This window comes from Molothrus aeneus, chromosome 11, assembly GCF_037042795.1.
Source record: "Molothrus aeneus isolate 106 chromosome 11, BPBGC_Maene_1.0, whole genome shotgun sequence".
Classification (NCBI taxonomy): domain Eukaryota; kingdom Metazoa; phylum Chordata; class Aves; order Passeriformes; family Icteridae; genus Molothrus; species Molothrus aeneus.
Genome location: NC_089656.1, coordinates 8,725,159 through 8,738,412, shown reverse-complemented (window position 1 = coordinate 8,738,412; position 13,254 = coordinate 8,725,159). Strand labels below are relative to the sequence as shown.

Here is a 13,254-nt window from a genome sequence, read left to right as displayed (position 1 = left end):
TGCAATTCAAAAGAAGAATTTCTGCAGTTGCTGCTTTCAAATGCCCAGTCTGTCATTAGTATAACCAGCACTGATTTCAGTAACAGCAGAATCAGGCACTTTTTTGCCTGGCTTGTTGTTGGCTGTTCTTAGTTATTTTTAAGAATGTAAAAATCAAGTGGAGTTTTTATAATTGTTAACAGGCAGAAGGTTTTAGCTATGTCACTTGCAAGTGCTGAGCACTGGCTCTGACAGTCTTCACAGCATTTTAAAAGCAGTTATTTGTGACTGCCATATCACAGAACATGTTATGCATCAAAATAGTATTTTTTAATTCTGAAAAATCCCTGAAGATACCACTGGGTTCTGAATATGGCAGATGTATGTTAGGACGACATAAGTCAGGCAATTTTTCCTTCACAGGACAGTTCTTTACTATGATCTGTTGAAACATCCATTTCAAAAACAACCTCTATATTTACAATGGCAATTTTACACATGCAAGCTGGAAATGTACAACATTTCAAATATGAATTCTTACCAGGCAGTGGTGTTTAAATGTCTATTAAAATTTCACATGAACTTACTGCCACCCGTTCAGGAAGAAACTGCAAACACAAATCCCATATTTAGGTTAAAAAGTAGGAAAAATCTCTTTACTAAATTTCCACCTTATGAATTATTTTATAGAAAGCAGTAAGTTCTTTTTCAGCAGTGGAGAAGTCTGTTTTAATACTTAATGTCATAGTGGACCTAGTTTTCTGATGACTTTGCTTTCCAGTTGGTTTGCTTTAGCAATCACAACTTATTTTTGTTCTTTTTCAGTTGAAGAGGGTGAATCTTCAGATTTTGCTTTGACCTGGGACTCATCAGTGACTCAATCAGGTAAATATTTTAGGTTCTTCTGATTGCAAAAACTGCCAGAAAGCTGCCAGGCTTTTTACAGGAACTGTATTTTGTATGTCACATTCCTGTCTCAAATCCAAGACTACCCACTGCAACACAATTTTTATATCAGTTCCATATGGTCAATAAAATCTATTACACACAGAGACTAATATACTCTTATCCTCCAGAGAGCCATTCTTTCTTCTTGTGGGCACACTGAAACGGGTTGTGATTTCTCCAGTATAACCACTTTGAAGTTTTCTGCAATGGGCACTGTTACACATTCATTCCAATCTAATTACATAAAAGCTGCTTTAATAGGAATTTTAAGCCTTGGTCTCAACTGGAATGTGTGTATTTCTCCTCTCTGAGGAAATTGCAAAGTACTGTCAGGGCAGGAGAATAAAAGTGGTACATCGCCATGGTAGAAAGATTTAAAATTTGAACGAGCTTTTGGTCTGTTTGACAGTGATAAACATGTGTCTGAAGCTTGTTCATCCATGTTAGGTCAATAATCTGAATAAAAAGAGGCTCAAGAAATTGAACAGGATAAATCAAGTTTGTCTGTGTAATGTGTATTGATAACACAAGCATGAGGGTAAATGTCAAATTAGTTTGTGGCTAGTTCAAAGTAACTAGCCACATCTCAGTCTGTGCTCCATGTAAAGATTATTTTGCTGGTTTTAACATTTATGAGATGTTCAGAATATTTTTGATTTTGAAGACAGTAAGTCTGTTTCTGTGCTCTCTCCACATTGGACTGTGCAATGGTATTCTCTTAAAAGCTCACCAATGATATGGAAACAACTGAGAAACTGAGCAGTAATATGAAAACCAACAGTGGTATTGCATTTCTGGTTAGATGGGTTTTTTAAGAGTCAGGGGGAGCCTGCCTCCCAGGGGACACTTTCCTACCACAGTGAGCATCTCTCTGGTCTTGAAGGCATGAGCTGCCTTTGCATGGCACTTTGTGGCCTTTCACATTGTACCCACTGTGCTCTCAGATGCCTCTTCTGGGGCACTGGGTGCATCTTCTCTGGGCACTCTGGCTGCTTGGAGGGGTTTGTTTTCACTAGTCTTTGATAGCAAATATTGCTGCTGCTGCTGCAAACCCCCAGCTGTGATGTGGAAGGCCCCTTTGTGCCTGGAGCTAACGGTGCATGAAAAGAGCGCTCGCCAGCTCTCTTGCTTGACCTTCATCTCAAGCAGCACTGCAGTGGAGTTACTGGTGTTATCATCTATCACAAGTCTGCAAGTGTATTACATTCAAAATAGCCTATGGTTCAAAACAATGACCAAAAAACTTTCTGTGCACAGCAGAGTTAATTTGGGGTTGGTATTGGTGACTATGCCTTAAGTAAAAGACAGACTGTGAAAGGCTTTTACCAAGTTAGTTGAGTCTCCATTTTTCTTCATTTATTCCCACAATTACAGCTCTCATTCAAGATGTCGGATGTGGGAGAAATGTATTGTATGCATTATTTATGGCAGCTTTAGGAAAATGTGTGTTAATTGGGGGGTTTTCTTAACACATTTAGTAGCTACAGATGCCAGTCTTGCATGTGTATAAAGATGTGATATCATATCCTGTCAAGTTGGGATGCAATACATAGCACAAAAGTTGCAGGTTGGAATATGATTGAGGAACTACACAGAAAAAGCTTAAAAATCCCCAGCTTGTGGTGGTGTGGCTGTGTGGAGTCACTGGCTCTTGTGTGGTGTGGCTCCACAGCTATATTCAGTAACTGAAACCAGTCCCTCAGTCCCAGTGTGCGAGACTTTCATTATGTTTTTTATGATCTTCCTGTTTGCATTAGCTTCAGTAGTGTGATGTTGAAGTTCAATAAAGGGTGAAAAAACATGCTTCAATTTCTTGTTTCATGTCCCTTCCTTCCCTGGCCCAAAATGACAAAATTGCCTCCCCTTCCTTAACTCCCTGAAAGGAAAAAAAGCCCCAAAGGCCAAACCTGGGACTTGTTAACTCTGAAACATTTGCCAGATGTTTCAAATTAACATATTTCTCTCCCTCTTTCTCCTGTATGTGTTTGTACATCTCTGTGTGTGTGCAAACACATACAAAATGACTTCTGAAAAATTCTGTTGGCACTCTGCACAGCTGCTGTGGGCTGGGGGAGTCATGGTCCCAGGGTTGGGATGGTATGTAGGAACAGCAAGAGCTGTTACAGGTAGAATGCAAACTTTAAGCTTTTAAAAAATATTTATATATATTTTTCTACTAGTGAAATAACTATATAGGTGCATCTGTGGGGAAAAAAAGGAGCTTTTGCTGCTATATTTTTAGTTCATCTAACCAGTAGAAGCTATTCTGAAAAAAATTTTTTGTGACATGAGTTGAGTCTGCAGTCATGGGTCTTGTCTAGGTGGCCCTGATGACCATCTGTTCTTGCTGTGCCAAACATGGGGCTCCAAGCTCAGTGTCTCCTGGGGGAGCTTCTCTGCTTGTGACACGTACTGAGGGTGCACAGCCAGTACATCCCATGCCTGCACACCATGGCACTGGGCAAGGGCTGCTCATGGGAGCTGCTGAGTGCAGCCCATGGAAATTCGGCTGTGAACACTGACAAAAGAAATCCTGTGCTCAGATGGGTCTGTTTGGTGCTGGCTTGGTGCAGGACCATCCTTTTTCCTCTGGCAGAGTGTGTGCACAAGTTGCTGTCTGCTCTGGCGTAACTGCTTGTTCCTGGTAAAATCTGCCAAGGCAAAACCCTTTGCAAGATTCCAGCCCGTGCTATAGTTGCACTGAGGAATTTATTCCAGTACTTCAAATACAGCTAGAAATAGCTTAATTTTTTTGTATATAACGACTTAAAGGCTGTGCATAATAATCTAGAGAATCAAAACAACATAGAAGGGGCAGAGGCTGCCCTTGCACCAGGGTGAGTAATCTGAGTGTCCACCAGTACTGTTTAACAATGGGCATATAGCAAATTTCCTTCCTCTTCAGGTTTTGTAAACATCTTTTCCTTAATGTAAAAGGAAGAAAAAAACCCTTTTCCTTTCCTCCCTTAATCCAAGGACTTAGTTTGTTGTTGAATAGCTGGTCAGGCATGTTTTGCTGCCTAAGAGGCAGAGATGTTTTCTGTTCCACAGGAACAGTGTAGCTGAGTCGTTCTTCTCCCTGCTTTCCCCCCCGCCCCAACCCTTAACACACGTGCAGCCCCTTGCAGCCTGTCTGTCCTTCTCCAGAAGTGTCACTGGGGTTGGACTGGGCAGGGCTGCTGGGGGCCAGGCAAGTGCCCACCTCTGCTCTGCTAAAGGGGTTCTGGCTTCTTCGAGGCCAAGACAAAAATAAGGTTCAAAACTCGCAAAACAAAGGTCCGGTCACACAATGCTGCATTTCTGTTGCAATACATCACCAGGGTATTATCTTGAGGAGCAACAAGGACATTTTTAAAGTAAAAAGTCTTACTAAATATATAGAGAATTTAAGGCATTTTAAAGACCTATGAAAGCATTTTATATGGGAGTTGCTGGGGAGTTTCTCATTAGCCTGACTGTGAGGCCCCAGGGAATTTTGGCTGAATTGTCTGGGGCAAACAGAGCAGATTCTGTCTTCTCCTCAGGAGCCTGCAGACCTAAAAGCCTAATTTTTTTTTTCGTGTCTGCTTTTGAGGTAGTTGAAGGTATCTTGTTTTTCTCTGCAGCTACATGTTACAGTACTGATCAAGAAAGAGTTTTGGAAATAGGGAACAGTGGACCATGTCCTGAGTGCTGGGGACAAATGGCCCTGGGTATGTCTCTGTGCACGAGTGTTTGCAGAGCGTGGGGGTTCTCTGCAGTGTTTGCAACAGGAAAGGCCTCTCAGTGCCCAACCATCCATTAGCACATAACATTAGTGTAATTCAATTATAACATTCCAGAAATCATAAAAATAAATTACAGGTTGGTATTCCCTGCTTTCCCCATTAGCTCCAAATTTCCTGTCCCTGCCACCGAGCTCGCAGCAGCAGCTGGGCACACGTGTGAGGGACATGTTAACACAGCACAGCATGGGGAAAAAAAGCAAAACACAATATTTTAGGACACAGATATTTGATGTTTTTCTGTTAAGATTTCTCCCCTGTGCTTTTTTTATGCAGTACACCATTTTAGATTTTTTAATTGCATTCTGCAATTTCTTTTAAAGTTTCTCTTCTTTCAGGGGAAAGAAAAGGGGAAGCAGCAGCTTTTCAGAAATGAACCACAAAATAAAGGAAAACCATCCTGTGGTCACTCATTTTCCTCTCTTATGCTTTGCATGGCATCTCCCAGCTATGTAAATCAAAATTTTCACTTGGTATCTCTAGAGGAGCAACATCTTGACACAATTTGGAGACTTTCTTTTTCTGCAGGGCTACCAGAGCTCATGCTGGGGTGTTTTTAATGCTGTCTCTGCTGCTAGGGGCTCGCATTGCCTGTTCCCTCCTGGCTGTTCCCTCTGTTCTCCTCCTCTTTCAGTCTTCTGATCTGGTGCTGCATTGTCTGTTCCCAGTGTTGAAGGTTTCTGTTCTCCTCTGTTCTGTAAGTTGGGTTTAATTTTGGCTTCTTGGGAAAGCTGGGGTCTCATGAAGCAAACAGAGACTCACTGCTGCAAGTATTCCTGCCTTAACTTTTTCCCCTTTTCTGTTTATTGAAATAAGTGACAGAAAATGTGTTCTCCTGCCTCACCTTTCCCCTTGGGGGAGGCCTGTTTTGTCTGGACAGCTGCTTGGCACCTCGGCTTTCCTCCAGCACTCTGGGCTTGCATGGGCCACTCTTGCTGCCCAAGACCAAGAGCAGCAGCCTGCCAGGGCCCCTGTCCCCTGTGGTGTCCCAATACCCAGAGCTGTCCCTGCCCTCTGCCTGTGGGCATGGGCTGTGCCAAGAGCATTCAGGGAGTTTGGGTGTGGGAGACTCCACAGACACCAAATCCCTTTTCTCTATTCCTGTTTGCGTTGGATTTTGTCTCATTTAACATCTAATTGCAGAATGCAGAAGAACACATGAAATTCTGGGATCTCTGCTGCAGGGCACTGGAAAGGTAAGTTGCAATTCAGAGGGCATTAGAACCCTGTTATTTTGCAAGTACTCTAAAATAACCTGTCCTGAGTGCCTGCACAAGCTCAGTTATCTTCTAGAAGCTGATTTCATTAGTAAATCAGTATGAGAAGATTCTGATTACACTGGGTAAGAATTTACAAAGAAATAAATCTTTGAATTTAGCAAATTACTTAAAAGACTTTGGTAACTTTTTTAGTTGAATATTTTTCAGTATACTGTGAGATCTCAGCTGGTTGGCTTTCTTGTGTTGGTTTAAAATCCTTGTCCCTGCATTGACCTGTGGAATGCAGTCCAGTCATATAGTCTGAGGGTCTCAAAATTTTAAACAGCTGCTCTGGAAGCATCCAGAACCCAGAAAAATGCAAACAAGAAATAAAGCTTGGAATGTTTGCAGCTCGAGTTACTGCATTCCCCACTTAGAATAAGTTGAGATTTTATTTTCCTTGGTAATGTGTGGGTTTTTATGATGTCACATTTTAATAGGTTGTTTTAGAAGAGAAATGAAAAGAATTCTCATTTCCTAATTATAAAATCTATTTTTAGCATTACTATTTTACAGATAAATACTAATTTATATATATTTATTTAAAGAAAGTGCTTTTGATAGTGTTTTATCAAATGGAGTATGAAGTAATAGGAAGTACCTGATACTCAGATAACGTGGTAGATGAACATCCTAGACAGATGTAAGATTTTTGTAGCTGGATAATACAAAAAGAAACAAAACAAGTAATTCTAAACCCTTCCCAGATTCTTATGTTTGTGGGAGTCAGGGCACAGCTCTGTATCTGCAGGCAGGAGGGCTTCCTGCAAGCAAGGCTCTGCTCCCAGCACTCCTGGGCAGTGCATGTGGGGCTGCAGGAGGGAGCTCTTGGCTGGAGTGACAGGGCGGTTCCTGGGGTCCCTGAAGTCCAGGTGACATCCTGCATCTGTAGCACCTCCAGGGGAAGGAGCAGTACAAACATGGGATTAGTTGGTGCATGCAGAGCAGCCCTGACACATGCACTGGTGTGGAAGCAGCCGCCCCGCCAAGCTCCGAGGTTCCCCGGTGGAGCGGCACCGTAGGTGTTCCCCTCTTGTTTGGGGAGGGAATCTCCGGCAAGAAGGAGAGATCTTCACATGTGAACACAGCATGGGTGTCAGTATTTAAATTAGCAGCACACACCTGTGTATTACAGCGTTTCCTAGAAAATACTTACTATTAAAAATGTTAATTGGTAAAATTATAGAGATAGCACAGAGGAGGAGAATTAATTTCCATGGTACAAGAGGCGAGGAAAGAAAAGCTCATTTCAAAGTGAGCTGTCAAGTTCTCCCCCAACCCCATCACCCACCATTTCCCAGCCTTCTTAAAGATAATGTACACAGGAAAGCTGGTCTGCTTCAAGGAAGCTGAGCAAATGTAGTGCATTGCAGCATGTCATCGGTGCCTAAAGCCAGCCCTCCTAATTGCTACAGGCTACAACTGTAAAAAGGAGGATTGCTGCAGGGTCACAGCCTCGCCTGCCTTTGTGGACAAAGCCCCAAGAACTGATGTGCACTGGGATGCTAGAAGGGCATCAGGATTGGTAATGGGCAGCAAAGTTTCAGTCGAGTCTGGGAATTCCTCTGGGGTCATTAGGATAACCTCACCTGAAGTCTTGTGAGCTTGGTGTATGTGCTGGTGTGGGGCTGCTGTGGGTTTGGGGATGTTCCCAGAGGGTCTTCTGGCAGCAACAAGCATGCCACCAGCATGGATGGCTGCATACTGATGTTCTGGGGTAGGCAGGGCCCAACCTCCTCAGGGCTGCATTCCTGTCTTGCCAGCATTTTTCTCCCTCTGACAAATGTACTTTTTCTTTAAAGTTGTGCCTGTTGGTACTTTACCTGCCCGGAGATTGTAGCACTGTTTCATTTTCTAGCACACACTGAAGGAAGCTAATCCCTTTCATGGGTGGACCATCAGGAACAGCCTTCCTGGCTCTCCTGGGATTGCTTGGTCTCCCTCAGGCATGAAAATCCTGGTAAAGGATCTGCCATTTAGCTGGAGTGAGTGCTGGAGAAGAGGAAGACACAGCACCTTCCTATCGTCTTCCATTCCTGTGTTTCTTTTAGTGGTGCCACCTTGTTCTCCTTTGCTGCCCAAGTGAAGGGCTGTGATTAGAAAAGCATTTTTTGTGTTTCTAAGTAGAAGTTATATCTGTTTATGAAACTTCAGGGGCACAGCTAGGAGTAATGGGCTAAGGTAAAGCAAAGGAGATGCTAGGAATGCTGAATATCAGGAAACGTTTCCGGGTAGTGGGATCTTATAGCCTGGTATCATCTTTCTTTACTTTGGTAATTTAGACTGGACAAAGCATTTGAAAATATAGTATAGGAATGGTTTTATATCAGCAGAGGGATGGATAAAATCAGCTGATAAATCTTTCTCATCTCTAATTGATCCAATTCTGCTGCATTCTGGATTAGCTAATCTGCAGGTTTGAGCAGACAGAATGGTCAGGCAAATTGTGCTTTCTAGAGCTTATTTCGGTAAATATTTTAAGGTAGGATCTCAAAGCACTTGCAAATGCTAATTAAGCCTCCCAGCCTAGGAGGAAGTCTTCCTTGTGCCACATATTCACATTACTTTGCATTATTCAGCATGCACAATGCTGCAGTTGACCTTCCCCAAAGGGCTCTGGCTTTGGAACTGATGGGCACTTGCCAGCCCATCCTGCTTTGAGTCATTTCTGCAGGTCAGTGCCTTTGCTTTTCCAAATCTGCCTTGTCTGGCTGGTAGGAGTGGGGGAAGCTGAAACCATGCTGCCTTAGTGATTGCAGTGGGTTTTACCTTTGTGAAAGCAGACAGCTGGAGAGTTGAACAAAAGTCTCCTGGTGAACAATTTCTTTGGTTTTCACAGAAACTTGTTCTCGTTTGACTGGTTTATACTTTGCAGTTGTAACTGGTAGCTCAAAGCTCCCAGCCCAAATAAATGTAGAACAAGAATAGTAGAATATATTATGTTGGTCTGTTGCTTAAACAAGAAAAATCAATAAAATATAATGCCACAGTGGTGGATCCCCAGTAATCACTCTTCTTAAGAAAAAAACAAACCTTGGCAGTCATGAGAATGGGGTTTTATAAACAAGGTTGTAAAAGAAGAAAAATAAATGGAATGAACAAGCTGCACTGCTTTGATTCTGCGCTAAGAACATTGATATGAAACTCTGCAATGAAGAAATGTGTGAAATTTATGATGCTTTGCCCAAAAAATCTTTGCTTTTTCAGTACAGGAAACTAGAATAATTTGGGTTGGAAGGGACCTCTAGTGGGTCTTGCTCAACATTGACCTGACTTGTAAAAGTTTTGTAGACTTTACTACAGTATTTTTGGTTATCTTGTCTTAAGCTGTTTAGCTTATCATGGACCAAGAGTCCAAGTATTGTTACTGTAGTATAAAAATGTGTAGCAAACAAAAATTAAGGCCATAATAGGACATATGTTTGCATTTCTGTCATTTAGTGTCTAAAGTAGCCTTTTTCCAGTCTCACTACAAGGAATTACAATGTCACTGTCACAATAAACCAAGGTCATCTCATAACCTTGTATTTGTTGTGTATAAATTCAAATGAGAAAACTCTAAAATGGGACCATTTATAATGAGATTTGAGATACCCTATAGCTCTCACTTGGAGACAAGTGACCCTTGTTTTCTTTGGGGCTGAGTAACAGCACAATGAAGATTTAATAAATGTGTGCAGAGACCTGGCAGTAGACTGGGATGTGTGTGGAAGAGGTGCTCAATGTGTCTTGCTCTACACATTTTTGAATTCCTCACTCTTGGGACTGGAGTGCTGCCTGCTGGTGTGTACCATACTCGTGCTTCCTTTCTCCCTTGAATGGCTTTGGTGTTCCCTAGTAGAAATTATTAGACAGTCAAAAAACACTAAAGAGAAAGGAAAAAACCCACACACTTTGCTTGGAAGCAGTCTGTGTTGCATAAAGCTCTGACAAGATCAAGCCTCTAATTAAATTATCTGGCACGTGGGCAATTCTGTTCCGAGATCTGCTGAGCTAATGTGTAGCCATTAGCTCATACAGCCACCAAATCAGAAGTACCAAAGAGACAATTTGCATAGGGCCACAGCGTGTTTTAAAAAATTCTGGTGAGTTGTGAAGCCTGTAATGTTAATTGCCAGTTAGCACATTGTAATTGCTGTAATTATTTGCAAGTAAAATGATGTAAGGGACTTAACATTGTACTTTTCTTTAACACTTCACGTGTTGGTGATCCACTAAATCTCCCACTTAAGAGTTTTGCTGGTTATTCTAAGAGCTTGACAGCCACTTGCTGAAGTCTGATCTCATCCACAAGCTTGCCATTCTGCCTGTTGGCTTTAATACTGAGCCGTGGCTCTCTGAAGTCTATATTAAAAAAAAAAAGGCAATAAAATAATAACTGCAAATGTCTGCTGCTGACCAGTGAGAGCACAGGCAGCCCTGCAGCCGGCCGTGCTGGAGCCCAGCTGGGAGAGAGCCCTCAGCACAAATTGCCAAGTCTATTGCCTCCCACCGCCACGGCGCGGAAGTGGGCCAAAAGCTCCTCCGTATGGGATTAAAGGGATGTGTAATAGATTAAAGATCAAAAATGTTAATTAAGAAATGGTCTTTTCTAATAAGATGCCTTCAAGGGCATGGTACCAAAAATGAGGCAATATCTCATTTTGGCAACAGCTCAGGGTTGTAATGAAGCTGGAGCAGGGGGGCTAAGGGGAGAAAGAAGGGATGCCTCCTGTTCAAGGCAACTCCTTCAGAAGGGGAAATCAATTAGCAGTAAAAATGTAAACATGTGAGTCAGAATGAGCTTACTTTGAATGCTGCTGAACAGTGTGGATTTAGAGGTACATGGTTTAGCTTGGCCTTTCCTTGAGGATAAGTTGGTAGTTTGCAACAGATAAGCAAGGACTCCTTCAGTTTACTGGTATTTAAACATCAGCCTGGTAATTTAGCTGAAAATAACCAGTCTTGTTGAAAGCTTTGATGCATTTGTAGTGAATCCGTTCAATATATTTTAGTGATGTAATCTAGATATAGAAAATTCACTGTGTTGAGATTTGTAGGTGTAATGTTTGGGTAATGGCTTATTTCTCCTCAGAAAAGGGAGAACCACCACTCTGCACTCTCATGTTTCAGACTCCTGCAGCAGGGGAAGTTTGTTTTGCAAATAAATTGATATGCAAGTGCTGCTGATGTGTTTCAAACATGAAAGGTGCTTTTATGAGCTGTGAAATATTATTGCAAAATTATAACTAAAGAAAACATGCTTTTCCTTAAACTTGAGTGTTTTAGTCAGTGAGCCCACTGTTATATTTTTTTAGTAAACTCATCAAAGCTCCAAAAGGAAAACTCAGCTGTTTAACAGTGCTTTTTCCTTGTGTAGATTGATGGGATTGCATGTCACATCATCCCAGTTACCCCTCCAAGCACCTTGGTACTGCAAGCTGCAGCATTTCTGAAGGAAGTTATTTGCCAGCATAAAATGGAGGCACCCCTTAGGCAAATTGCTTCACTAATAGTTGGAAGTTTTTGCTTGGTTAAAGAAAACCACTGACATGGTGAGATCTCCATGTAGTGTGTGTATGTGTTTTAAGGCTCTGAGTGCTGCTTGAACCAAAGCTAGAGAGAATTTTCCGTTTGAGAGAGTAGGAAGGAGCTTGCTGGTCATGTCCCTCAGTGTGCGCAGTGAGCTGGGGCTGACTGAAGCACCTTGGTAGAAAAAGTCCTCTGAGAAGGGTTTGAAATCTAGATTTGTTGCTCTATCTGTGTATATTTTATTTTAATCCACGGTGTTCTCCTTGAGAGGAGCAGTGATGGTTTTCCTGTGAAAGGCTTTTTCTACCCCTTGAGCTGCGCATGGTGTACGCTTGTGTTATTGGTATTATTTAGCTTGGATAGGGGCTATAGGTGACTTAGAACTAAATTCTTGTGCCCTGATTTTGTCAGATGAGTAAATACAAATGGAGATAGTGGTTGTTTCCATTCACAGAAAGCAAATCAGAGAACTATTTCTTTCTTATTCAAATAAGATGTTTTTGTGGTTTGTAAATGTATCATTTTGACAGACTGATTAGTTCCATCTTGATTTCACTTATGGTTTTTGTTAAAAGAAATGTGTAACTTGGACTTGAATAGCATTCCCTCAAGAAGGGCTATGTCAGGCCATTCCTGCTGACACATCAAGGAGATGCAATTGTAGCAACAAAAATATCAGTGCCTTTTCCTGACTATGAAGCTTGCTTAAAAGTCTGTAAGACAATGTTCTGAATTGAAGTCTTTCTCTACATAATTTTGACTATAGTAAAGAAAGTTGACTATAGTCTGTCCCTCTTTCAGTGACAAAAGGGAAGATTTCAATTTTGCATGGTTTATTTAATCAAATATTTGCTGAGATTGCTATCGTCGGTTCACAATACTGTTGTTACTTTCTACAGAATGTGTGTCCATTATTAAAACTGAGAAAAAGTGGGCTTAAACCTTGATAGCAGTTTATATTAGACTCTCTGCAATTAGCACAGAAGTCCAGAAGACCATTTATTCTGCTAAATGAATGAGAAATGTTCTGTGTAAAAAGCATTTGGCTTCTCTTCCTTGTTCATATTAAACAAAATACATTTATTGCCAAATTTCCACAGTAACATCCAAGAAGCATAAAGAAAATCAACAGGGCTAGCAAAGTATAACTGAGAGCAGCATTTGGTCTACAATCTTATGAAAGAAAGTTTGTGCAACAAAAATGTACTTTTTCTGATTAAGGTGAATTTCAGGTAGAAATCTTGCACAAGTTTGTAATACTCAGATGGGTAAAACAATTTCCAGACAAGATATTTGCAAAATCCACTTTTAAAAAAAATTTTTTTTGTTTTGTTTGATATACTGTATGTGCAAACACCTGTGGTGGTGAAGACATGAGGGATATCACTTCTGCAAATGCTCTTTGAATCTCAGGGTTTGTGTTGTGATGAAAAAGCATAGATGCTTCTGTATAACAGAACTAAATTACATTTCATTTTTTGCCCTGAATTCCAAAAAGTGGTGCTTAGTGTTCATGGTGTTGTGCGTGTGAAATTAAGTAAGAATTGGTGTTGTTCTTCCTCCAAAAAGGTTTTTAAAAACTGGAGAATTTTTAGAGTTTTTTAATTAAAAGAGGTTGTAAGCTAGTTGTTATTTTAAGCTAGTAGTTATTTTAAATGTTTTTCTGAGTTGCAAACAACTCAGAAAAGCTACACCATGGGCACTGGAAGAGCAGCAGAGCTGACAGTAAACTATTAAATAAAAAACATCCTGAGAGTTAAGTGATTTTTAGCTTGATTCTGTAATGAAATAAT

General features: G+C 41.1%; 1 protein-coding gene across 2 annotated transcripts in view; it reads left to right on the top strand.

Moving 5' to 3' along the window:
- ZNF423 (zinc finger protein 423) overlaps positions 1-13,254 on the top strand; it is a 225,077-nt gene that overhangs the window by 38,997 nt on the left and 172,826 nt on the right. For both annotated transcript variants that reach the window (XM_066557160.1, XM_066557161.1), the window contains exon 2: positions 805-864. In XM_066557160.1, the coding sequence (XP_066413257.1) occupies positions 805-864 (60 nt within the window). The remainder of the gene's footprint in view (positions 1-804; positions 865-13,254) is intronic.